The sequence below is a fragment of the Chrysemys picta genome, chromosome 7, assembly GCF_011386835.1.
Source record: "Chrysemys picta bellii isolate R12L10 chromosome 7, ASM1138683v2, whole genome shotgun sequence".
NCBI lineage: Eukaryota > Metazoa > Chordata > Testudines > Emydidae > Chrysemys > Chrysemys picta.
In genome coordinates, this window is record NC_088797.1 from 40,952,982 (window position 1) to 40,979,235 (window position 26,254).

The window sequence follows — 26,254 nt, forward strand, 5'->3', positions numbered from 1 at the left end:
TCAAATTTTATGACGTACAATGCCACATGTTTAAGGCATTCCAACGATCTTTAAAACCCATTCTACAGTAATTCATGTCACTTGTACTGCACTACTACTCACTCGCATGGAAGACCAAAGGAAAAAAACCATTTACAGGAGGGGAACAATTTAGCACAAATTATTAAATGTTACTTTTCAGCTTGTCTTATGCAAAAGGCAATGGCCCATTCTTTTCTTAAAGAACTAAGACAGCCTCAGTGTGATCTACTAACAGGGGAATTGTTCGCTTTGGGCAGCACTTAATCAAAGCAGCTCACCTTGCAGAATACATACAGTTCTTAGGTTCTCAGAAACAAAGTACAGAAAAACTCAGCAATTTTAGAAGCTTTAGTGCTTTGGTTAGATGCAGGTGTTAGAAAGAACATGAGCAGGATGCATAACAAGGGTAGGGACTATCTCTTCATATGGAACTGATCCAATGCCCATTGATGTCAATGGAAACACTCCCATTGCCTTAATTGTGATTTGGGTCAATCCCTGACTGAGCTATTGATCAGCCAAATCTTGTTGTGGCAAGGGTGAAGGTTTGTGATTCCCAGATCTTTCAAGGATTGCTTTAAAATTTCCTATGTGCACACAAATGCCTTCTGAAGTGAATTCCTTTTGTCAGGATGTCTAAAGATCTGTTTAGAAAAGACAGGAGATATATACAGTCTTAGTACTTTCAGTTCACAGCAGGAACTGGCACTCAAGAATACTATTGAAAGATAGGTGGTAAGCCATATAATTTAGGTATGTCCATCATACTTTATCAATACAGTTGTTTCTAAAATTCTCAGTTTTATCACTATTTTGTGGTTCTGTTCTCTCTACATGTGGTTGAATTATTGCTGAGTAATTATATGATCACAAACACTTTACCATGCTTGCAAATGAAAATAAAACAATTCTATTAAAATATGGCATCATGTGACTTTTAACGTTTTTGTCCAAAACTTAAATTTTTTTTCCAAGATCAAAGGCACAACTTTCCCCATACTTCACCATGGCAACCACCCAGGCACTGTGAATTCCAATCAGAGATTACAAATAATTAAGGCTACAAGCCGGTCATGGATGCTGTGATTTTACGTGACTTCCACGACTTCAGTCTCAGGTGGTGGGGCTCCAGCTTCTGTGATTTATTGTTTACTGCCCGCATCCTGTCCATGACTTTTAGGAAAAATACCCAGGCCAAAATCTTAGCCTTACAAATAATGAATAGTCAAAGTGAATATTTTTTGAACTACATCTGGACTGAATTATTATTGTATGAAGTATTTGCGACATAGTTTTGAATAAATAAGAAAGGAGTACACTCAAAGTCTGTGAATCATTCACAATCAGAAAAAGGAGCTAAATTTGCTGATTTATTAACTATCAATAGATTGCTCTACTCTAGCTAAGAGTTCAAGATGCTAATAATACCTGGAAATGGCATTTCTATGTATTATAGGCAGGTATGGTAACACCACCTATTATTTAGGTTGCACATAACTTCCCACTATAAGACCCTGTTTTCAGCTGCTTATACCTTTGCCAGACCTTAACCATTTGGACTGAATGTTCTCACTGTCTGACTCAGGCTAAGATTTTCTGAAATGTTTCAGTCAAAACAGTTTAGACATTTCTGAGAGAGAGGCTGTGAAAATACAGTTGTTTTGCAATGTTAACAAAAATCTGGTGACTTTTTTTTGAGACGACTTCATGATTTGGAGCAGGGAGTTAAAATTTGCCAAGGTGGGGAGCCTTTGTGTCAGAAATGTGCCTTTTGCCATCTTTGTGAAAATCCACTCCAATTTAGGCAAATTATAAGATGTTGAAAAACTGAAGTTCACATATGCTCAATAGAGACTTCTTAGAATCTTCAGCGATTTTTAGGAGTTAAACTCTATCTTCACTGAGCATGCTCCATCCTGTCACAGCTCCTACATGTTACTAAGGGAGGGCAAGAAATGGATTGGGACAGGAAACCTGGTGAGACTGGAACTTGAGGGGAGGGAGAGAGGGACTGTGAGTTGGGGGCTTGGGAGTCAGGGTAGCAGAGACTGCAACTCTGGCTGGGCAAGGAGATGGGCAGATGGTGGGTGTAGTGAAAAGGAGGCTGGGACTGGCTAGACAAAGTGACTGGGACTAGGAAACAGTGTGGGGGTAGGAAACAGGGATAGGAGGAGGAGAGAGATCTGATAAGGAGCCAGGGTGTGTGGGGGGGTGGGGTGGGGTGGGGTGGGGGGGAGAACTGGGATTAGTTGGGCAAAGAGACTGCAACAAGGAACCAGGGAAAGGGGATCCTGGGACAAGGAGCAGGAGCAGGGATAGGAGGAAGACTTAGATTGAATAGGAGCCTGGGACATAGAGCCAGTAAGGAGGGGGTGGGGGGGGGAGGAAGGGGGTAGAATGAATGACCTGAGGGAAAGACCGGAGAGGAAGGGAGAGACAGATCAGATGAGGAGCAAAGAGAAAAGCACTGGGACTGGCTAGACAAGGAGACTGGGAGTAGTGGTGGGAGAGACTGGAACTTGGATAGGGAACCCTGAGAAGGAAACTAGGACTAACTGGGCAAGCAGACTAGGATGAGAAGCCTGAGGAGTAGAGACTGGAACTGGGTAAGCAAGAAGAATGGGACTGGCACGAGGAGCCAGGGATGGGTAAGAGAAAGGACTGGGACAAGTTGGATGTGATGGAGCAAAAGGGATTAAGCTTGAGGGTAATGGGTAGAGGACTCTGTGCCCACTACATCACACTCCCCACCAGAGCCTGAAATGGAAGCCAAGAGTGCTGAATCTCACCACACCTCTGCTGTCAGCAAATCTTTGTGAAACCCACTGGCAAAGTGTCCCATCCCCGTCTAGTGCTGGTCCACATAAAGAAGTCAATCCACCATCAGTTACTTCATTAGCTCAAGGGGCAGAGGTCTTGTGGTGGATCTAAAGGTTACACCTCTCCTGATGAACCATGTTGGAGTTAACATGATGCCACATGATGGAATTTCTGCTTTTTCAGTTTGCTTTTTTAAAAACCTAGGAAATTACATATAAAAACACTATATTAAAAGAACATCAAGGTTTCAAAGTCAAGTACCCAAAAATTAGGAAATGTCAGAATTAAGATTGCCTGTGCAACCTTAATTCAGTCCCTTTGTGCATATACTTTATGTTACTGTCGTACATTACATGACCCTATACTCATTTTTCCATAGAACCCTGCCTCTTTCAGTGCACAGGATCGTCCTTCTCTGGGAATGAACACAGCCTATATAGTGAAGGGAAGCGTTGGACTGCCTGCTCCATTTGGGGCAGGAGTTGGAAGGTGTGAAGTGAATGAGGAGGGGGATTGCAGCAAAAGACATGAAGGCCATATGATCAAGACAATTGAATGCTGTCCTGGGAAACTGAATTCTACCCCTGCCTCTGCCTGAGTGTTCCTGTGTGATGCTAGGCAAGTCACGTAAACCCAGCTTTTCACACGTGGTCACTAATTGTGTGTTTCTTATTTTCTGGGTGCCAACTTGAAACCTTGGGGCCTCCTTTGCAGGAGTACTGAGCGCTCACAGCTGCACCTGTAATGATTGGGAGCTGTGCTCTGAACACATAAAGTGCTAAATAATGCTGAGAACTCAAAAGAATCAGATCATAGACACCTCAAATTGGGCACCCAAAATCAGTAAATACTTCTGACCGTAATCTCCTGGTGCCTTGGTTCCCCATTTGTGCCATGGGGATAACAACACCCATTCATCTCACAGGGATGTTGGGAAGATTAAATTCATTAGTATTTGCAAAGGACTCAGATACTATTAGGGATGAGTGCTATAGAAAAGCCCAGGACAAGAATAATAATTCTGTCTTCAGATGCAGGGTTTGAATGTAGTAAATAAGGTTGGGGCCACACATTAAACTATGAGGATAAAACAAAATATTGAATAGTTGCTCATTATTTGAGCACTGTCCATTCTGTGCAATAAATGAGGCAGAGCTGCTCGGGAAAAAATAGTATATGATCATGGTATTAAAGACTGTATCATAATGCATACACACAAGGGGGCCCCCGTTAAGGTTGCATGAACAACCTTAATTCTGCCATTTCCTAACTTCTGAGTGCCTTGATTTTTACAACCTTAACAATGTTCTATTAATGTAGTTTTTGTATGTTATAATAAATATAGCTAAACCCTAAAACCATGGGAAATTCACCTGCCTGATTTAAGGTCTCATTACAATTCAAAACTCAGCCCACCATCACTGAGAAGCTGGCTTAACCTTTTAAGGAAACCTACCCCCCTATTTATTGCTCTCAAACGAACACCAGGCCGAGCTTTTGGTTTCAAGGGCAAAACCAGACGAAGAGCTCATGTGAATCAAAACAAAAGACCGTTTTCACACAGCCTCCTGTGAACTGGAGAGAAACCAGTGAGTCTGGCACAGCATAATGTTCTCCTCCAAGACATGCACAAAGGCCTAGTCCTGAGAGGCACTGAATGCCCACGGGTACTCAGCACCTCAGGATCAGGCTCAAACTTGCTAATGACTTTTCATAGGATTGTGGGGATTAGTAACAATGCAACTCCCGCCACTATTTGCACCCTGAAAGAAACAAGAAAAGCCTTTTTTGACTTTGTTGAGGAGTTTTTTTGTTTTTTTTCCCTTTTACCAAGAGTAGCTCCTTTTATTTCCCCTTGACAAAAAGTTTTTTTCTCACTGTGCTTGACTTGGAAATGCTGAGGATGTGCCACCCCCTCCAGAGAATGACAGGCTAACAACCAGGCCTTCTTTGGCTCAGGTCTGGGTTGTTACTCAGCCAAAAAAGGAAACTATTGAGGTGGAATCAACCTCAGGGACCATGGGACTTGTCAGCACAGCTCTCTTCCCAGGGCCTTTGAAGCTCTAGTTCCAGACCATGGTAACAGACAGGAACAGTGGAAATGGTACCCATAGGCTCCCTTGACTCTCCCATATGTTTGCCAGAAGATTTCCTGGCTTGCTGGGATTGAGCAAGCAAACTGAATCCCCTCTCAGTTTCTGAATCTTACCTGCTCCATCCTCCCAGGCTGATCCAGTATCTCCCGTGGGCCTTTCCTAACATGGCTGAGGTGACCCCCACCTTTATCACTAGCTGAACCTTTACCAGCATAAGCATCCAACTGGATGAAGAGCGGATGCCAGAAACACCACATGTCACTACCTCAGAGATGTAAGAAAACAAGTTCTCTCTGGAGTGCCTTGACTGGGATACCTAATACTTTGAAAGAAACACCTACGCTTCAAAGTAAACTTGCTCTGATCACTGGCCACCAACACCAAACAAGGAGTTAGGCTTTCAGACTTCTGCCTGCCATCTTTCACAGCCCAATGCTGGAGTTTAATGGGGATCAGGTCCCTGAATTTGGAATGAGTTGACTACCAGCTTGGAGAATGCCCATTCTGATGATGTATAAAACATATTGCGGCATTACCAAGGCCATGGTTCACAAGGTAGTTCAAAATGGTGAGAATATAAACCCCTCCTCAAGCTCCTAAACTCTCCCAGTGTTGCAGCTCTGACCTCCTTGGTCAAAGTTACAGTGAGAAGGCTACAAATGCAGGTGAAATCTCAAAATCAATACCAGGGATGGTCACCTTTGGCCTAGCAGAAAAGGGGCAAAAGATCAAAGCTCCCAGATTCAGAATAATTTCTCCACCGCTTGACCTGCTACATCTCCAGCAGGATTACACCCTCTTGGCTATGTGAGCATAGGTAAGCAGCAATCAGTTACTGGCTCACAAGCCAAGATGTAAACTCGCACAATCCTTTGAAGTCTAATGCCACATCACAGCGTGGATCATCATCATCAGGGATTGAACCTGAGACCTGTGGTTCTAAAAGCAAAAGCCTCTACTGCCTGAGCAAAGAGACCTCGCTCTATCAGCAGGCTCATTAACCTCTCTCTGTGTCCCACCCATCACCAGAGGGAAACAGGGTGCTATACTGAGTTACACAAAACAGATCTCCACCACCACTGCCACCACCTTCACTATCAGAGGTAGAGAGTCTGTACTCTGTCAGTCAGAGCTGCTACTGGAATGTTTCCTCCCATTTTGCTGCAGGGTAGTTCCCTCTATCACCAATATGGTTAGATGGAGTTACTCCTGGGCTCTGAAGCAGGAGACCTGGGAATTGCCAAGGCCGTATTTGCCATTCTCAAACCCACTGAAGATTCCTATCCATTTCCAGCCTCAAAGCCCTATGCTATTTAACAAAGATCCAGGCTTCTGATATGGATGGCATGAAAAACTTAAGTGACTTTAAACTAAGGGTGTCTTCTTTGCAAAACCAGAAGCAAAGCCTTCCTGAGCACTCCCAATGATCTAAAGCACAAATACTCTCTAGGATTCTTGTACACATGGTATATTTGTTACACCTATTCAAAGTCAAGTCCAACTTGAGCCCCTGTTACTAACATCCGCTGATATTTGATGCAGCTATGTTCTGCTCTTCAATATATAGCAATTTGTGTACCCTTTATAAATACACCTCTACCCCGATATAACGTGACCTGATATAACACAAATTAGGATATAACGCGGTAAAGCAGCGCTCTGGGGGGGGGGGGCGGGGCTGCGCACTCTGGCGGATCAAACCAAGTTAGATATAACGCGGTTTCACCTATAACGCAGTAAGATTTTTTGGCTCCCGAGGACAGCGTTATATCGAGGTAGAAGTGTATTAGCTTAAATATTTTTTAGCTTAAGTATCTTAGACCCATAACAGTAACTTGAGAAATATACAGCATTATGCAAATATAAATCTCTATAACCCTAACTTTTCAAGCTGGATAATTTTTTTCTTACATAAATTCTTGTTAGTATAGAGAATAACAAAAACTTTGTGGTAAGGAGATCTACTTATCAAAGGATAGGTTTTTTAAGGATGACCATTGGAGCATCTGCCTGTGAGTTGAAAATCTCTGTTTTCTTTCTCTCCCACATCTATACATTTGTCTACTTCCCCTTGCATGCTGTTCAGCGAATACATAACACCCTAATTCCTTCTCTTGGAAAATCACATGTGCTGAACACAGCTTGACATAAAGCTTGATCCGGCACCATTAAAGTTAATGGGAGTTTTCCCATTGACTTGAATGGCCACAGGATCAAACTCCAAAGGAGGGTGTGTGTGTGGTGGGGGGACACAGAAAACCTGCTTATAACCTTCTTATTGAAAAAGGTCCTGCATCTTATTAGTTATTTAAAAAAGAGAGGATTGGATTGTTTAGGAGATAGTATCTGGATAAGGAATCTCTATCTTCTAAAGTTTCACTTTGAATCCAGCCTGAGTCGGTATGGACCTAAGTTCCCTTCTGATAGCTACTCTACATGAGTTGGAAATGCACAAGGCAAGAAAGCAGCATCATTATTTGACACCCTTGTTGACAGTCTATATCAGGACTGGATGATTATAGACTGAACAACTCTTATTCCAAGAGGTGGCTTCTCCAGAGCACAATGAAGCATTTGGATGAGCCAAAGTATATTTATTATTTGTATTGCAACTGCAACTAGGAGCTCCTGACATGGACCAGGGCATCACTGTGCTACGTGTTGTACAAACACAGAACAAAAAGCCAGTGATTTACCCATGCTGTAGCTGTTCAGAGCAGGACTACACTCCCCTGAGCAATCTAGACAACGTAAGCACAAGATAATCTAAAAAAGCAAATCAGTACTGTGTAAACAAGACCTCTGGTTAAGTTCAATTACATTTCTGTATGAGTCACAAGACACCTACCTGTACAAGTTCACTAGACTTGTAAAGGATTTTCCTCTTATTTACTACTCTCTTTGCAAACTGCACTGTGATTTTGTATATATAGATCACTAGGTCATTCTATAGCCACGTAATTAAATGCCTGAGACACAAAGCACATAATGGAACTGTAATCATCTGGCCATTCTAAATCTAATCACTCAGTCCAGCCATTAGAAAATAACCACAATTCTTCGGGTTATTTTTTTTTTTAAACAAAATATATTCCTAAATTTGTTGGTTGGTTTATTTTTTACTCAGTTCCTGATCATGTCTGCTAAATTCTGAAACCATGCAATGCTTAACCTACTTAAATTTTAACTAGACAAACGTCTTCCTCAGCAGGATTATAACCTATTCAGACTCCAACGGAGAAAGCTACGCCACATCAGTTTTACTTGGCCAGGGAAAACATGTAACAGTTTGATTTTATTAAGCTCTTTTGGCTAGTAAACTGTTAGCATTATCAGCAGCTTGTCTACACACCACAATAGAGGAAATGCAGCTCTAGAGAAGTAACAAAATGTATCTGCATTGTAGATTCTTAACAGATGTGGTATGCTCACAGAAAGCATGGATGTTAATTTGGAACTGTTTATCTGATGTCACAAATCAAGTATGTATTTACTACCTTAGGGAGACTAGGTCATTAGGAACCTTCTTCTAAAATAATATTTTAATTATGCTCTCATATATTTTGGCTTTAAAAACTTTTGAGCATACTGTTAAACTTATGTGCACCCCTTCCAATTTCATAATTGGCCTCTAACTCTCACCTAAAGCCACAGACCCAAATCTCTCCAAACTTCAGAATATTCAAAATCCATTGTGACTCAGGTCCACGTTAAGATGTATTATCATATTTGTCTTCATGTTTAGGAGGCAAAGAACAGAATAACAGTGTCTGCATTTCTGTCCTATTAGCAAGGGAGCACTGTTTTAAGGCAGTCCAAAGCACGGCATTTCATAACAAAATGTAACCGCAAGGATATAAGCCACAAATCTGTTTTAAGGCCTTTTATACTGATATAACTAAACTTGCCAATTTGCATTGATAATTGAGTGACCCATTGTGCATTGCTGAACTTTGAAATTAATGAGCAAGCAAATAAGCACAATGGAAAAACAAGGCTAATGCATCACAAATCATACTTTATTCATTTACTATGATAACTGTTCAACAGTTTACTTTTAATTATCCTACACTACTAGTAAATGTACCATAATGCTGTTTGTAAAAATAATGAAGTCAAGACTTCTCCCCACTACTCTACTATGAAATCTTTCCTGAGAAGTGGGGAGGCGGTTGTTTTTTGACATAAGGTATAAAATAGATGGATTAGTGAGATTCTAGTAGAAAAGACTACTCATCTTTTCTTAAATAAACTCTTGTAAGCATGGAGAATTACTCAAGAACTGTGGCAAGGAGATCTAATGATCAAAGGATAGTTTTGAAGGATGGTCACTGTATCCCTGGTCAGGGTGTCCATCAGATGAACCGTCCTTTCACATCTGGCTGGTATTATTTCCCCTAACCAACCACTGACTAGCCTCCTGTATGTACCATCCTCCTGTATGTATGCTCCAAGCCTCCTCTCTCAGCCTGCAACACTTCTCATTTTCACATTCCACCTGCCTTGACAATAAGTAGGGGGCAGGTGTATCTGTACTGATGTGAATGTGGTACTTCAAGTGCAGTAGTCATATACAGCAATTGAAATGAACCTCTACAACAAATACCACATACTTAGACAATAGCCCCTGCCATGGAAAGCTCAGACCAAGGTGTGGCTAATTGAGCCCAAGCTAAAGACAATGGCACATGCTGACATGCAAGTAAATTATGTCAATGCAGAGCTCTCTGTAGCGAGGCGGTTTGGCTCCCCACCGCCCCGGAGGGGGACAAGCATTCCTGGACACCAAAGTGGGCGGAGCCAGCAAACCCTGCGTCTGCCCCTCAGAGGTCAAGGCACGGGACAGCAAGTATAAAAGCCCAGAGCTCTCTTGAAGCTCGGCTACCAGAGAGACCAGACGCCTGTGGTGTAGCTCACGGCGATCAGTGGCCGAACCGAGGACTGGCCCAACCAGCCAATGCCTGATGCTAGCCCGAGCCCAGAGACACTACCAAGCCTACCGCTCGCCCATTACCCTGAGGAACTGCCAAACCAACCGCTCGCCAGCTACCCCAAGGAGGCCATGGTGTGTGACCCCGTGGAGGACACCGTCCGGACCCAGGTACCTCTAGAGGGGGAGGAAGGAAGTAGCCTGGGGACAGCCGACCCAAGTCTGGCTGCAACACTGCCAAAGCCAATGTCAGTGTGTTGCAGTCAGGATCCCCACTGACACAGCAGCGGGTCTTCTGCTGCTGCTAGGGCTCCGGGCTGGGACGCAGTGGAGTGGGTGGGCCTGCGTCCCCCCCTGCCACCCACCTCGCAGGTGGCAGTCTCCCCCTCTCCCCAGCTATTCAGAGCCAGGATCAAGGGGATTTGCTATTGAACCTGTTTGCTCAGCCCCTGCCTGAGGCCCTAAGCTACTGACTGTTGCCCTGCCTGACCCAAGGCCTGGGCTTGCTATTGAACCTGTTTGCTCAGCCCCTGCCTGAGGCCCTAAGCTACTGACTGTTGCCCTGCCCTGACCCAGGGCCTGGGCTTGCTACTATTGAACTGTTTGCTCAGCCCTGGCCAGAGGGCCGGAGCTGCGGACTGTTTCCCGCACAGCCAAACTAATTCCCCGACACACCTGACTAAAGTAGCAAGGCGATCTGGCTCCCCACCGCTCCGGAGGGGGACGAGCCCGGCCGAACTGCTCTACACGCGGTAGAGAATGCAGGCACTGATCCCCGATCCTTGTGAGAAGGAATCTGCGGTGGAGCGTGCCCGAGCAACCATGGATATGGACAAGCTTATTAAGTTCTTAGCCGAAAGCCAACAACAGCAGCAGCAGGCCGCCCAGCTCCAGCAGCAGCAGCAGCTGGTCCAGCAACTCGGGACCCAACAGCAACAGCTGATTTTGGAGCTGGGACGCCAGAACCAGGACCACCAGCAGCAATGCCTGCAGCAGTTGGCAACCTTGCTGCCCCGTCCTGCAGAGCCCCCCAGCCTAGCCCCTCCCATCCGGTTGACAAAGATGGGCCCCAATGACAACCCAGAAGCTTTTCTGGTAACTTTTGAAAGGGTAGCATTAGTCGCAGGCTGGGCCCAAGACCAATGGGCTACTATTTTGGCCCCATATCTGACCGGGACCACCCAAACTGTATATCAGGGTCTGTCCACAGACACAGCTTGGGACTACACCCAGGTAAAGACGGCAAACTTAGATGTCTTGGACGTTAACCCGGAGGCCTTCCGACAGCGGTTCCGGAGCTTGGTCTACCCTATGGGGGCCTTGGATGGTAGCCCAAGAGTTGAGGGAAGCCTGCAAGCGGTGGCTACAACCTGAAAGGCGAACCACAGATGAGCTCGTTGAACAAATTATTCTGGAGAAATTTGTCCATATACTCCCATCGCGAGGGAGGGCCTGGGTCCTCCGCCATCGGCCTACGACCTTAACTGCTGCCATCATCCTGATGGAGGATTTCCTCGCTGCCGAAGCACCAGTGGGACCGGAGCGCCCTAACCCAGAGAAAAGGGAGGCCACCTGGAGCGAACCTCGAAATCCGTCACGGGGTCCGGAGCCCCGACCCCAACCTGCCGAGGTCCCGATTCGACAAGCCCAGGCACCTCAACCATATGCCCCAGGGACCAACCGAAGCCCTCCCAGAGGCCAGGCAAGAACACTCTCCCGGCCTGGGCGCTCGGATATCGGACCCTGTTTTTCCTGTGGGAAATATGGCCATTTACAGCGAGACTGCACCAAGATGGATTGCAGTTTCAGCCAGGTCTGCTCGGGAGAAGCCTGTGCCCGACGCTCAAAAGCCGCTAAGATTACGGTGCTAGTGGTTGTCGGGGATTGCCCAACCTTGGCCCTAATTGACTCAGGCTGCGGCCAGACGCTGGTTCGCCAAAGCCTAGGCCTCCAGGCTGACCCACGCCTGGGGATGATCCATCTACAATGCATCTACGGCGACGTATGACCCTAACCCAGTGCCCAAGTCTGACTGACCGTGGATGGCGTCACGCGATCGATGGTCGGCCTGACTCCTCGGCTCGCCTACCCGGTGATCCTGGGGAGGGACTGGCCAGACTTCCCGGAAGTCCTCCGCTCCAATGCCAACGAGAGGCCCACAACTACCCCAGTACTGGAAGGGAGCCTCCCTGAGACCCAGTCGGGGGGGGGGGGGGAGGAGGCGCCAGACCCCAGTGGACTGGAAGAAGAGCCCGAGGACTCCCCTCCAGAAGCTGCTGCTGAACCCCTGCTTCACTCTGACTTTTGTCGTGACCAAAGGGCAGATCCCACCCTCAGTCACGCTTACGAGCACCTAGCCACAGTCGATGGGGCCGTAATTGACCCACACCGGGCGAAGCAGTGGCCACACTTCCAACTGCAACAGGATCGGCTCTATCGGGTCGAATGGGACCCATGCACTGGAGAACCCCAGAGCCAACTACTCGTGCCTCGATGTCACTGGTGGGCAGTAATGAAACTCGCCCATGACATCCCTGCTGCCAGGCACTTGGGCCATGAGAAGACTCTAGCCCGGATACTGACACGCTTCTTCTGGCCCGGTGTGCATCAGGAAGTAACTAACTATTGTAACTCCTGCCCAGAGTGTCAGCTAGACACCCTCACGGACACCCAAGGCCCCGCTGGTCCCCATGCCCATAGTCGAAACACCCGTTGAACATGTGGCCATGGATCTGGTGGGGCCCGTCCCGAAAAGCACCACGGAATTTCAGTATGTGTTGGTCCTAGTAGATTATGCTACCCGTTTCCCAGAGGCAGTGCCGCTGCGGAGTATCACCGCCTGAACCATCGCGGGCGAGCTCATGAAGTCTTTGCTCGTGTAGGCCTGCCCCAGGAGATTCTCATGGACCAGGGCACCAACTTTACCTCCCAACTGCTGCAGCAGGTGTGTAGGCTCCTGGGGATCAAGCAGTTGCGCACCTCTATCTACCATCCACAAACCGACGGTTTGGCTGAACGGTTTAACCGTACTCTAAAAGACATGTTGTGCAAATTCCCCCCAGAAGAACTACGCCAATGGGACCAGCTACTCTCACCTTTGCTTCTGGCGATCTGGGAGGTGCCCCAGGCCTCTACGAAGTTTTCCCCTTTTAAGTTGTTGTATAGCCGCTGCCCACGGGGGTTGCTTGACCTGATGCGTAAAAACTGGGAACAAGCTCCATCACCAACCCGGGGCCTTTTGAAGTATGTCCTCCAGCTCCAAGAACGCCTCACTCAGGCCGGGGTGCTTGCCCGGGAAAACTTAAAGGCCCAAGCACGAACCTATAACCAAGATATGCAGAGCCGCGACTTTAAACCTGGGGACTGGGTCCTGCTTCTCCTGCCCTTGAGTGAGTCCAAGCTACTGGCCTGCTGGCAGTGTCCCTACAAGGTGGTCCGGAAGGTGGGGCCCGTCACCTATGAGGTCAACCAACCAGACCGACGTAAGAAAACCCAGCGGTACCATGTCAACCTCCTGAAGCCCTGGTAGGAGCGCGAGGGCTTATTAATTAATCCTTACCCACCGGAGCCAGAACTGGGCCCCCATGCCATCCTAACCCAAGACACCAGGGGCCCCAGCTCGCGGAGACCCTCACGGACGAACAACACAAGCAAGCCCGGTGCCTCCTGCAAGCCTTCCTGTGAACCTTCACCAGCCAGCCGGGTTACAGAACCCTGGTTTATCATACCATTCAGACAGAACCTGGGGTAGTGATCCAAGAAATTACCAGGCCCTTGCCGCACCGCATGCGGCAGATCGTCAAGGAAGAGGTACAAGCCATGCTAGAGCTAGGTGTAATTGAACCCTCACAGACCGAATGGCGTAGTCTGATAGTGCTAGTACCCAACCCGATGGGACGCGGCGCTTCTGCATCGACTTCCGACGCGTCAATGCCATTTCCAACTTTGACGCATATCCTATGCCACGTGTAGATGAGCTGCTTGGCCGGTTAGGGGAGGCTCGTTTCCTCACCACACTTGACCTCAGCAAGGGCTACTGGCAGATCCCCCTGGACCCCGCTTCAAGGGAGAAGACCGCGTTTGCCACCCCAACAGGTCTGTACCAATTCATCTGGATGCCCTTTGGCCTCCATGGGGCCCCAGCCATGTTTCAGTGGCTGATGGACCGTGTCCTCCAACCCCATTGAGACTATGCAGCTGCCTACCTGGACGATGTGGTCATCTACAGTCGCCACTGGGAGGATCATTTGGTGCGGGTAGCGGCAGTCCTGAGATCCCTGTGGACCGCTGGGTTGACAGACCACCCAAAAAAATGCTGCATTGGATGGCAAGAGACTACTTATCTGGGCTACACCATAAGGAACGGACAAGTGAAGCCTCTCGTGGGAAAAGTCCAGGCCCTGGTGGCCTGCCCGCTTCCCACCACAAAGCGTCAGATGCGACAGTTCTTGGGCCTCACCGGTTATTATCAGTGTTTCATTCTCCATTTTGCGTTGATCGTTGGTCCTTTGACCGGCCTTTTAACCAAGGACAGCCCTTGACATGTGGTTTGGACCCCGTAATGCGAAGACACCTTTCAGGAACTCAAAAAGACTCTCTGCTGTGAACCGGTCCTCTACAGACCAAATTTCAACCGAGACGTCATCCTCCAAATGGATGCCTCGGAGGTAGGACTGGGTGCCGTCCTGTCCCAAGAGATAGATGGGGAAGACCATCCGGTCTTATATATCAGATGGAAATTGTTTCCGTGGGAGAAGAACTATGCTGTCATGGAGAAAGAGGCCTTGGCAGTGAAATAGGCTTGTGATGCCCTACGTTACTACCTTCTTGGAGCCCCGTTCACCTTAGTCACCGACCACGCCCCAGTTCAGTGGATGAATAAAATGAAAGACAATAATATGAGAATACAGCGGTGGTACCTGGCGCTCCAGACCTATGCCTTTACGGTTTGCCATAGGGCAGGCAAGGACCACGCTAATGCTGACTTCCTGTCCCGCCTGGGAGGTATGCAAGAGTCTGGCTCCCTGCCGCCCCCAAGGGGGACGAGCATCCCTAGATACCAAAGTGGGCGGAGCCAGCAAACCGTGCGCCCGCCCCTCAGAGGTCAAGGCGCAGGACAGGAAGTATAAAAGCCCAGAGCTCTCTTGAAGCTTGGCCACCAGAGAGACCAGACGCCTGTGGTGTAGCTCCCAGTGGGGAGACCATGGCGATCAGTGGCCGAACTGAGGACTGGCCCAACTAGCCAATGCCCAGAGATGCTAGCCCAAACCCAGAGACGCTACCAAGCCTTCCGCTAACCCATTACCCTGAGTAACTGCCAGGCCTACCATTCGCCAGTTACCCCGAGGAGCCCATGGTGTGTGACCCCATGGAGGACGCCGTCCGGACCCAGGTACCTCTAGAGGTGGAGGAAGGAAGTAGCCTGGGGACAGCCGACCTGTCTGGCTGCAACACTGCCAAAGCCAATGTCAGTGTGTTGCAGTCAGGATCCCCACTGACACAGCAGTGGGTCTTCTGCTGCTGCTAGGGCTCCGGGCTGGGACGCAGTGGAGTGGGTGGGCCTGCATCCCCCCTGCCACCCACCTCATGGGTGGCAGTCTCCCCCTCTCCCCAGCTATTCAGAGCCAGGAGATTTGCTATTGAACCTGTTTGCTCAGCCCTTGCCTGAGGGCCTGAGCTACTGACTGTTTGTTGCCCGCCCTGACCCAAGGCCTGGGCTTGCTACTATTGAACTGTTTGCTCAGCCCTGGCCAAAGGGCCGGAGCTGCGGACTGTTTCCCTCACAGCCAAGCTAATTCCCCGACACACCTGACTAATGTAGCAAGACGGTCTGGCTTCCCGCTGCCCCAGAGGGGGACGAGCCCGGCCGAACCGCTCTACACTCTCCCTTGGGAGCTGGTCCAAATACATGGCCTAACTGATATTTCCCATGTCTAAGTGCTGTTATTAAGACTCCATACATTGAACAGCTTCAGAATAAGGTTCTGTCTGCAGATTACTGTGATTAGAATATGCCATTAAAATACTTGGTAATGTTAAATAGTGACATTGTTTTAAACACAATGCTCTCAATCTTTGCAAGTCCTAATGTACACTGTATCTTCCACAGAACAAATGTACAGTTATATATACACTTTGTTAAATTAATCATTACTGAAAAATAATCAATTTAATACAATTCAAAGTAAAAAAATCACTAAAAAAGCCTTCAGTTTGTCAATAGATATTAACTATCACTATGTTAACTAGTAAATCAAAATCATGGAGATATAAGACAGTCAAACCACTCCTATTATTATTAGGGATGAGTAAATAATCATAAGACTCTTCATTGTAAAATAATGAAAGACAATAGCTTAAAATACCAATTGTCATGCCAGCTTCCTAAAGATCCCCTGACCTGCTTACTTAATGCTCCAGTAAAGTATCTGCATTTTAAATAGAGCCACACATTAATTTATTTTTTATAGTTATCAGCTAGATTCTGTATTGCACATTACTGGAAAAATGTGAGGATTCATCCCACGAAATTGTGATATAGTAAAACAGGGAGTGCCCTGGTAATGGGAAAGCTTTTACACCAAATACCTACATAAGAGAAGCACCAAAAAGAGGATAGATATTTAGAAATTCAAACATCCTCCCTAGCATACTCAGAGGAGGAAGGCTCCCTAGCTGGCAAGACAGAATCTCTAGCCAGGTTCTTAGAATGTTAACCAGATCCTGAACAAGTAATGTATAATGTAGTATGTTAATAGATTATTGCAACTTTGCCTTTATGAAAAGCGTGTTGCAGTTATCTCAAATAATGTAAACTATGCATCTCTCATAAGAAAAAGATGCACTGAAGAACTAGATAACAAATATTTTAAATCACCCGCTCTCTCCACCATCTTCTAGCAAATATGGATTTGATACTACTCTCTCTAAAGTCAGTGGCAAAACTTCCATGCACCATAGAGGCACAGGATTGAGCTCTATGCGAAAAGAATGTCTCCACAGGAAACAGAAAATGTTATTCACAGAATAGAAAGTCTCCTTTCCATTATCCTATAACAGGTTAAACTCTTACTCTGACTTTCTTGCTATACGTGAGAACAGTTTCCAGTTGAGCTTTTCACATTGCTAAGGGCTGCAGGCAGGCGTGCTGGAACAATTTGTATTGTGGGGTGCTGAGAGACATTGAATCAAACTGTAAACCCTGTATATAATGGCAACCACTTCAAACCAAGTGATACTGCCACACCCCCAGCACCAGCACCTATGGCTGCAGGAGTCAGACTTAGCTGTGCATGGTCAAAAATACTGGAAGCTAATCATACTTGAATTGAAAGGAAAGTTTATGTACACTTACTCCCAGAATTCCATGACTGGAGACGTGGCATTTTGTAAAGAAAGTTGACTGCAGTTGCTCATATTAAGTTTCTGAAATTCCACACAGTTTTCTATAAAAGAACAAAAAAAAAGTTTGCTATGATATCTGCAATACACTTGTCTGCTTAGAGTATGTTCATCATGTAATGCCACCAATCTAATTGAACTGACAAAGGCTTTCCACGCATTTGAAAATAGTATGGAATTGTCAGTTCTGTTACAGTGTACTTTGATCATCGAGTCACACAGACTCATCCCAGGAAGCTATTCCTGCACAGCATGTTACATTCACCTACAGTACTTTTTGAATGAGAAGCTACAATTGCAAGAGCCAATGCAGTGTTGGGAGGCAGAAGAAAGAAGCTTTGAACTGGTGTGATTGCTAGAGAGTTAAAACATACAGCCCGTGCCAACTGGCTAACTAAGGTACAATTCCCAATGCCAACAGTTGGCTCAGGAATCACTTTCTGCCAGCAATGTATCCACTGGCCATAATATGGCAAGTGAGAAAGTTACTCTCTGGTGTGCTCTGAGGGGGAAAAAAGATGACAAGATCAAAGCAGCTCAGCATTATTGAGCTGACATACTATTTGAACACTGATCAGTACTGGCTAGGTGTCACTGCATGGAGGTGAAAAAGGACACTGAAGCCTACCACCACCACCAGGCCTGATCCTGGATTCTTAACACATTCAAATGGACTTCTGAGAGTGTTTTAGCTGTGCATGGAATGCAGGATTGGGCCCAATGGGAGTGAGGCAAAGCCATAAAGCCACAGTAGGGGTGAGGGCAAACAGTAAAATAAGGAGTGGAAGAGGGAAAAAAATCAATGGCATGAAAACTACAACCAATACACAGTACTAGAGAATGAAAGTATTAGTGGGCATTCAGTTCCACAAACCATTATGATCTTCCTTTCAAGTGAAATACAGTACTTAAACATTCAGATTGATAAAGGAATAACCATGTTAGGACAAACCTTCCAAATACAGGGCCCTATCCTGCAAACCCTCACTCACACAACACAATCAAACAAACAGTCTTATTTGTGCAGTTAAGGGTTTGCAGGAGTGGGCCCAGGTACAGTCAGAAAAATACAATACAACAAAGTTATAGATCTCGGAATAAAAAGTTCAGATACAAAGATCCTTACTCAATTTTTCCCTTAGCATTTAAGCAGGCAAGACACACATTGGTTTCACAGGGAGTTTGTCTGAAGAAGGATTGATGAAAAACTGAGCGCCATATTGTGCCATCAGTTTTTAAGCTGAACTCCCTGAGTGTAAAAAAGTGAAAGTACGATACGGTCCTGAGTGGCGATCCCAGGATTTAGCCCATAGCATCTTTCAGAATTAAGAAAAGCCTAGCTTCTGATCCTGTACAGTATCATTACATTTGACAAGAACAAATGTCTATACAATGCCAAGAAAAAAACAACACACCACAAAAGCATGAGCAAGATTCTACACCAGGACTCTTCAGTAAACGCTGGTAAATATTGTGGGCCAAATTCTCTGCTGATGTGATTTTCACATTTCCATTGATTTCAATGGAACTAAGCCAATTTCTACCAGCAAAAAATTTGGCCCCTACAGTTTAATTTACCAATCAATTACTTTTAAGTATTTCTATAGTTATTAAGTTTGTTGGGGACATACCTGTATTCCATTCATGGCCACAAGTGGCCCAAGGGAGCTCTGTGGTAAAGCAGTTAAATAGATAGAAGATAGCCCATGCTAAAATGATGATGTAATAAATATTTAAATGTGCTTCAATAACTTGGGTAGCATATCCAATACCTGGAGAGAAAAAATACAGAAAAGAAACTAATTACAGAAACCGTTTGCTTTTCAAACCAAGACCATATTTTTTTCTGCATTTTGCTTAACATTATTTTTGCTGAAACATATAATGCATTAAAAAAAAATAGAACAAAGAACTGGTTGTTACCTTCAAACAGCGGGCAAACTTTTCTCCAACATGTAATACCTCCTTCACTAGTAAACTGTCCCAGGGCGGTCTCCAGGAAAAATACTGGTATTCCACAGCAAATAAAGAAAATCACATATGGAATGAGGAAAGCACCTACAAGCAAACATCAATGGGGAGCTGGTTAGAAAAAACAAGGATCCTTTAAAGAAAAGTGAAAAATGTGCTTTTCTTAACAAAGGAAGGATCCTACAAACTCTTACTCCTTTGAGTAGTACCACTGAAGCCAATGGAGGAAGCACAACTCATGGGAGAAAGGGTCAGGTCCTAAATTCTGAAAATTAATTTCTATGGGTCGGTCTATTCACTCTACTTCTACAGTATTGTCTAGAGGACAAGACACCTGCATCCAATTTCCAGCTTAACTTCACACTTCTTGTATGATCATGGGCAAGTCACTTATCCACCTTGTGCCTCAGTTCTCCATCTGTAAAATGGGAATAATACTTCCCTACCTCACAGGGGTATTGTGAAGATAAAATCCATTAAGAATTGTGAGGCACTGGGTACTATGATGGTGAGGATCATATAGATAGACAGAGAACCAATGGAACTATTTACAGGATTTAGCCTTTGATCAGAAGAAGATATACACCAGAAATTAAAAATTTTAACTTCACACACTAGGAAAATAACAAAGCATCCATGCTCTTTCTGAGCTTCCCACAGGAAAGATTAAATACAAATTATGTAGTATATAAGTGCAGTCCAGTGCCAAAGAGTTGCACAGTAGCAAATGCCATTCTTTCCTTTATTGACTAAGGTATAGCAGAAATAGTACATTACTGTAATTTAAACTTTGGAAACAAACACTCCTTTAATCAGATTGTAAAATATTTACATTCAACACCTGCAAACATGGAGGGATAAATATTATCAGAATGGGTTATACATTAACAGAGGTGAGAAAGGATAACTGTGTTAGATCAAATTCTCATCTCGATTGCATTTGGTCCAATCCCCATGGATTTTATTGAGAAAAACAAGATGAAGCCTTTTCACTGCAAAGAGAACAAGTGAGAAGAGAAGAGAAGAGAAGACAGAAAAAGAGCTCCATCCAGCACACTACTCTGCTAATGAGTCCAGAGGTGAGATATAGCACACACAGACTACAGGTTTAGATCCAAGCAAGGGAAGAAGGAAATACATCTGGAGGAGGAAGGGATACCAAAGATGGCTAATAAACGCAGTGATGGATCAGACGATTCATACTCAAACCAGGTGAACTAATACTCATAAAGGACCTAATTTTCTGCCACTTTTACTCACATGGTGTAGTGCTTGTGAAAAGTTCCATTGACTTCTGGAGGGCTACTGGCAGAATAAGGCACTACTCACCATGAGTTAGGATGGCGGAATCCAGGTCTCAACGTATTGCCTGCAGTTCCTGAACATACAACCCTGGCTCTTTAATTAGAGCTTCATTTAAGACTAAATGAAATAATTAAACCGGCATGAAGTCCATTTCAAAGTGACAAAGTTAAATTCACAGTCGCATTTCCTTTTTCTCTTCAGTATGTATTTTAAAATATTGCCACCCACAGCACACACTACTCCACCTCTCCTACACACTGCAGAGCTTTAGTGGCAATGGCATCTCCCTCTCCAGCTCTCTGAAAATACAATGTTATTTCTCAAAGTTTTCTTCTACCTTCTCAGAAAAACCCTTGGGACAATTTCAGCTCTCTGAAAATGCAAGTATCTTTACTGACTGGCCTTTTTTAGACTGTATCTCCAATAATATGCATTTACTTTCTGAATCTTCACAGCCAACCAAATGTTTCTGAACTTTGTTTCAGGACAACTTTTTAGTTGTATAAATAACCAAAACAACAAGGAGTCTGGTGGCACCTTAAAGACTAACAGATTTATTTGGGCATAAGCTTTCATGGGTAAAAACCTCACTTCTTCAGATGCAAGAATAAATAACCAGTGATTCTGTGTTTTAATCATAAAAAGAAAGCAGAGGAAATTGCAATGTTGAATTATGTTTCGCTCACTTGGATCTAGAACAGGAGATAAAACAAAGTATGCCCGCTTTTCAGAAGTATAGCATGGCATCATGTGGACCTGCAACTTCAGTCTGCAGACTCATAACTAAAGAAAGTTCTCTTCAGGGACCACTTCCTCTCCCAACCTCTCTAATGCATGGTTTCTTCAAATACTTAATTCTGCAGATCCCTCCAGTGAAACCTCCACAGTTTGAGAATTGCTGGTCTAGGTCAAATCCTGCTTGGTGTACTCAAATGCATAGTCCTGATGACTTTAGCGTAAGTACCTGTTTAAGTCAGGAGTGTGAGATCTGACTCTCTGGGACTGATTCTCCTCTCACTTACACCAGTTTTATGCTGATCTGACTCCACTGACTTCAACAGATTTACACCAGTGTAACTGAGAGGAGAACCACGCTTTCTACTCTCCACATAAACAATCAGTCAGCCAACTAAACAATAACTGATCTAAAATTATAAAAAGCAATTTATCTTACTGGACAATCAATTATCACCACATTCCCATGCTCATAAACAAACTGAGATAATTAAAACTGCTCTTTCACAAATCCTGATCTGCATTTTACACATACATGCAGGAACTCTATGTATAAAACAAGCCAAATTTTGATCTCCGTTCCAGCATCGCACCTATGCTCACAAAGAGCTGAGAGCAGATTGGGTGAAATCCTGGCCCCACTGAAGGTAACAAAATATTGCCATTGGCATCAATGGTGCCAGGATTTTGTCAATTTTTTTTTCATTATATTCTGTCTTTAGGATGCTGGAGTTTGTTATTTATTTGAAATGTGTTTCCATCTAATTACACAGCAAACATGACTGAAATATTTTCAATGTGAAGCTAACATTGGTGAAAATGGCAATTTCACATTTTGACTAGCTAGAATATGTAGATATACTACACGTGTAACTAACAAGCATATAAAGGGTACCAAAGGGATAAGGGTGTGTTCACAATGTTATTTCTCAAAGTTTTCTTCTACCTTCTCAGAAAAACCCTTGGGACAATTCTTACAAGTTAGCATCAAATATGTTCTGCATTTCCAGATTGTTATCTTTATATAATAAAAGCACTACTAGAAATCAACATGCACCATCTTAAGAATAGCAGAGTTCTTTTTTATCTCGTTTTTGCCAAAGTGCAGGAATAAAAGGAACTAAAGCCAAATTACAAAGCAAACACACCTACAACTGCACAGTAGTTTTTAGAAATGTACCAAACAAAAATGGGTCAGGATTATCCCTAGTGTTACTCAGTGGAGTGACAATGGAGATAAATTTGGCATTGTTGGCAGAGAAAACTTACTGATGAATAGGTCTTTTTATGCATGTGTACATCTCAGCTACCAAGCACATTGCTTTCTTCCTAAGCTATCTGCTTTTACTACTGTTTTAGGCCTGAATTGGAAGAGTGTCTGTATCCAGCTGACCATATTCCTAAACTGCTTTTTACTTTAATTAATCATTTTTCCACTGGTAGTATTTATTCATAACTATATTATATCCTATGTGTTTCATACAAGCTATAAATAATACCGAAAATATGTGATGTTGTTGCATAACCTGAACTTGTGCTTTTCTCCCTTAAGTAACATTCTTTTACTGTGTTCCACAACTTCATGTATCTAATGTTATTTCTAATATTTAATAAAGTGACTAGTATCCTTTCTGCAGCTAACAAATCCAACCTCCTTTTCTACCCTATCTGGGGAGAAAATAAGCAAACAAAGTTGGGTGCAATTGATTTAAAGGGACTCTGATTTAACAGAGAACAAACCAATGATGCAAGTATGGTAAGAAAACAATCCTCCTAAAAGTTTAGTCCTTGATTGCCATGTAGCCATTAAACCATTATAAAAAAATACATTTGACTTTGCAAAGTACCTTGTTTTGGAAAATGCACAATTACTTTATATTGTAGCTGTTCCTAATAGGATTGGTTTTTTTTGTTCTCATTTAGTTTTGTTTTTGAGAGCATCAGCATGTGTATATGTTTACATGCACAAAAACATACAGTATATAGTCCCATTTTAATAGTGTACTAGTCTCTTTTTCATGAGATGTTTGTACTAAAATGGGACCATATGGGTGAAAATAGTTTTGAGTCACATAGGCCATTTTTGTACAATGTGGTTTCCACTTAATTCCACAAGATTTTGTAAGTGCATTACTGTCTTCACAAAAACATGACATTTCTCAGATGCAAAAAACTTGCAAAAGGAAAATGCAAAACATTTTGCAAAAAAATAAGTAAAATGTTCCATAATTGTACACAGCCACACAATGCTTAATGCTGCCATAGCAGCGTGAGCCCTGAAGTCCTCTTACAAACACCCATTTTTTACAACCAATGCAAGAAGTCACCGCAAAGCATTTGTTTACTGTTTATTTACCATGTGTTTATGTGAGCTGTGAATCTATATGTGATGCCATCTTACCTCCTCCATTCTTGTAGCAAAGATATGGGAATCTCCACACATTGCCCAACCCAATAATCTCCCCTGCCACAGAAAGCACAAATTCAACCTTATTGTTCCAGTGGCCTCTTTCATGCACTTTCTTATCGTTGCTGTGGACCAGGTTGGTACTTGAGGCTTCAGGGTCCAAAGCATCTTCTGGCTTGCCATTAATTATGGGAATAGTCTTTTCAGCGGTCATGACTCTGTCCAGCCTGGGGGGGGGGGGGGGGGAAAGGATAAGAAAGAAGTATGGATTTTTAAATCACTTTCACACAACAACAAACGACCACTCACAAATCCCTCATCTGATCTTTGTCTTTACATGTCCTATGACATACAGGGATTTGCTAGAAGGTGCTAAAAGTGAAGGAGATGCCAACTTTGCTAGATCAGACAAGTTAACCCCACCCCAAAAAAGGTAGGTGGTGTGGGATCATTTAGGTGCAGTAAGGAGAATTAAAGACTCCCAAACGGCCACTTTTCAGAAATCCCTTCCTTTGCTGCGATTCCAGCTCTGCAAACCTCTCAGCCATCACAGAGATCAGCCCAAGCACATCTGACCTGCAGCCTCATACACCTTCCAGTTCAACACAGATACAAGGGGGAAGGGGATGAAAGGCTCCTGGGCTCCCCGGAAGAGCAGGCGCCCCCACTACTCACCCAGGGCTCTGCCTGTGCTGATGAGAGAGTGGCAGGGTCGCTGGATCTCGGCTGGGCTCTGAGCGGATCCCCGTGGGCTGCCACTGTCCGCCCTGTTGCACTAGAGCCGAGAAGCCGCAGGCGCCCGGCGGCGGCGCAGGCAGGGGACGGAGGGTGCAAGGAGGAGGACAGACAGGGGCGCCTTATCCTCTCTCTGTCAGCTGCTGCCCGGCTCCCCGGCTGCAGGGGATGGGACGCTCCCTGCTACCCACGCGGCGGAGGAGAATTTGCAACTGCTCAGCCTTTCCCGGAGCGATGGTATAACACCCGCCTCCCCCCTCCACCTAGCGCCGTCTGCCCACCGCCTCCTCCGCCCTGCATCGCATCTGGAGCATCTCCAGCCCGCTCGCTACCCCGCCCCCTGCCACTGACCATCAGGCCCCCTCCCCTTTCCAGCTGTGTGTGTCGGGAAGGGGGGGGGGGGGCGAGCTCTCCAGACAAGGCAGGCAGCCTGCACCCAGCCCCAAGGAACAGCCCGGGAAAGGGGAGAAGGGGAAGGGGGGCTCACTGCACCAGCTTCCAGCTGTGCTTGCCAGGAGAGAACCGGGGTGTTGCTGACAGCAGTGGGAAGAGCTGGAGCTCCCAGCCAAACCCAGTTCTGGAAGGGATCAGAACCCCAACCCTTGCAGCAGCTGCTGTTTATTGTTAATCAATTACTACTTGGGTGAAGGGAGCACCAGGGCTAGTTAGGCCCCCATCCTGCCCAGTGAGGTCCCCCACAGTTAGCAGGCATCCTCTGCTCTTTAGAGTCTTACTGTCCCTGGGCAGTTGGTAGCCAGTGCTGCCCGCATCTCTTTCTGATCCCCCACCACCATTCCTGCCACCCATTAGGCCTGGCACAGCCTCCATCTGCCCGGGTGGCAGATGCTGGTCCTGTTCCTTCTCAAAATCTTGCCTCACAACTCATTCCTCATGGGCACAGCTTCCATCACTGCTAACCTGCGCTCCAGCTCAGGGCAACGGTCCCACCCCTGTCTCTGATCTTTCTTAATGCACCTTTTATTAATACCCAAACCTAACAAAGAATCATAGAATCATGGGACTGGAGGGACCTCAAGGGGTCATCTAGTCCAGTCCTCTGCACTCATGGGAGGACTGAGCATTATCTAGACCATCCCTGACAGACAGGTGTCTGTCTAACCCGCTCTTAAAAATCTCCAATGATGGAGATTCCTCAACCTCCCTAGGCAATTTATTCCAGTGCTTAACCACCGTGACAGTTAGGAAGTTTTTCCTAATGTCCAATCTAAACCTCCCTTGCTACAATTTAAAGCCATTATTTCTTGTCCTATCCTCAGAGGTTAAGAACAACACTTTTTCTCCCTCTTCCTTGTAACAACCTTTTTTGTACTCGAAAACTGTTAGCATGTCCCCTCTCAGTCTTCTCTTTTCCAGACTAAACAAACCCTATTTTTTCAATCTTCCCTTAACAGGTCATGTTTTCTAGACCTTTAATTATTTTTGTTACTCTTCTCTGGACTTTCTCCAATTTGTCCACATCGTTCCTGAAATGTAGAACTGGACACAATACTCCAGTTGAGGGCTAATCAGTGTGGAGTAGAGCGGAAGAATTACTTCTCGTGTCTTGCTTACACCACTCCTACTAATACATCCCAGAATGACGTTCACTTTTTTTGCAACAGCGTTACACTGTTGACTCATATTTAGCTTGTGATCCACTATGACCCCCAGATCACTTTCCACAACACTCCTTCCTAGGCAGTCATTTCCCATTTTATATGTCGTGCAACTGATTGTTCCTTCCTAAGTGGAGTACTTTGCATTTGTCCTTATTGAATTTCATCCTATTTACGTCAGACCATTTCTCCAGTTTGTCCAGATCATTTTGAATTA

At 45.1% G+C, this 26,254-nt stretch overlaps 1 protein-coding gene across 1 annotated transcript in view; it reads right to left on the minus strand.

Annotated features, from left to right (window-relative positions):
* Nucleotides 1-24,881, minus strand: part of SLC6A11 (solute carrier family 6 member 11) — a 184,958-nt gene extending 160,077 nt beyond the window's left edge. Inside the window, exons 1-5 of the mRNA XM_005279910.5 lie at nucleotides 24,362-24,881; nucleotides 23,681-23,913; nucleotides 19,192-19,326; nucleotides 18,900-19,040; nucleotides 17,222-17,312 (exon numbers count right to left, since the gene is read on the minus strand). Coding sequence (XP_005279967.1) covers nucleotides 17,222-17,312; nucleotides 18,900-19,040; nucleotides 19,192-19,326; nucleotides 23,681-23,900 — 587 coding nt within the window. The 5' untranslated portion in view covers nucleotides 23,901-23,913; nucleotides 24,362-24,881. The remainder of the gene's footprint in view (nucleotides 1-17,221; nucleotides 17,313-18,899; nucleotides 19,041-19,191; nucleotides 19,327-23,680; nucleotides 23,914-24,361) is intronic.
* Between the last annotated feature and the right edge of the window lie 1,373 nt (nucleotides 24,882-26,254).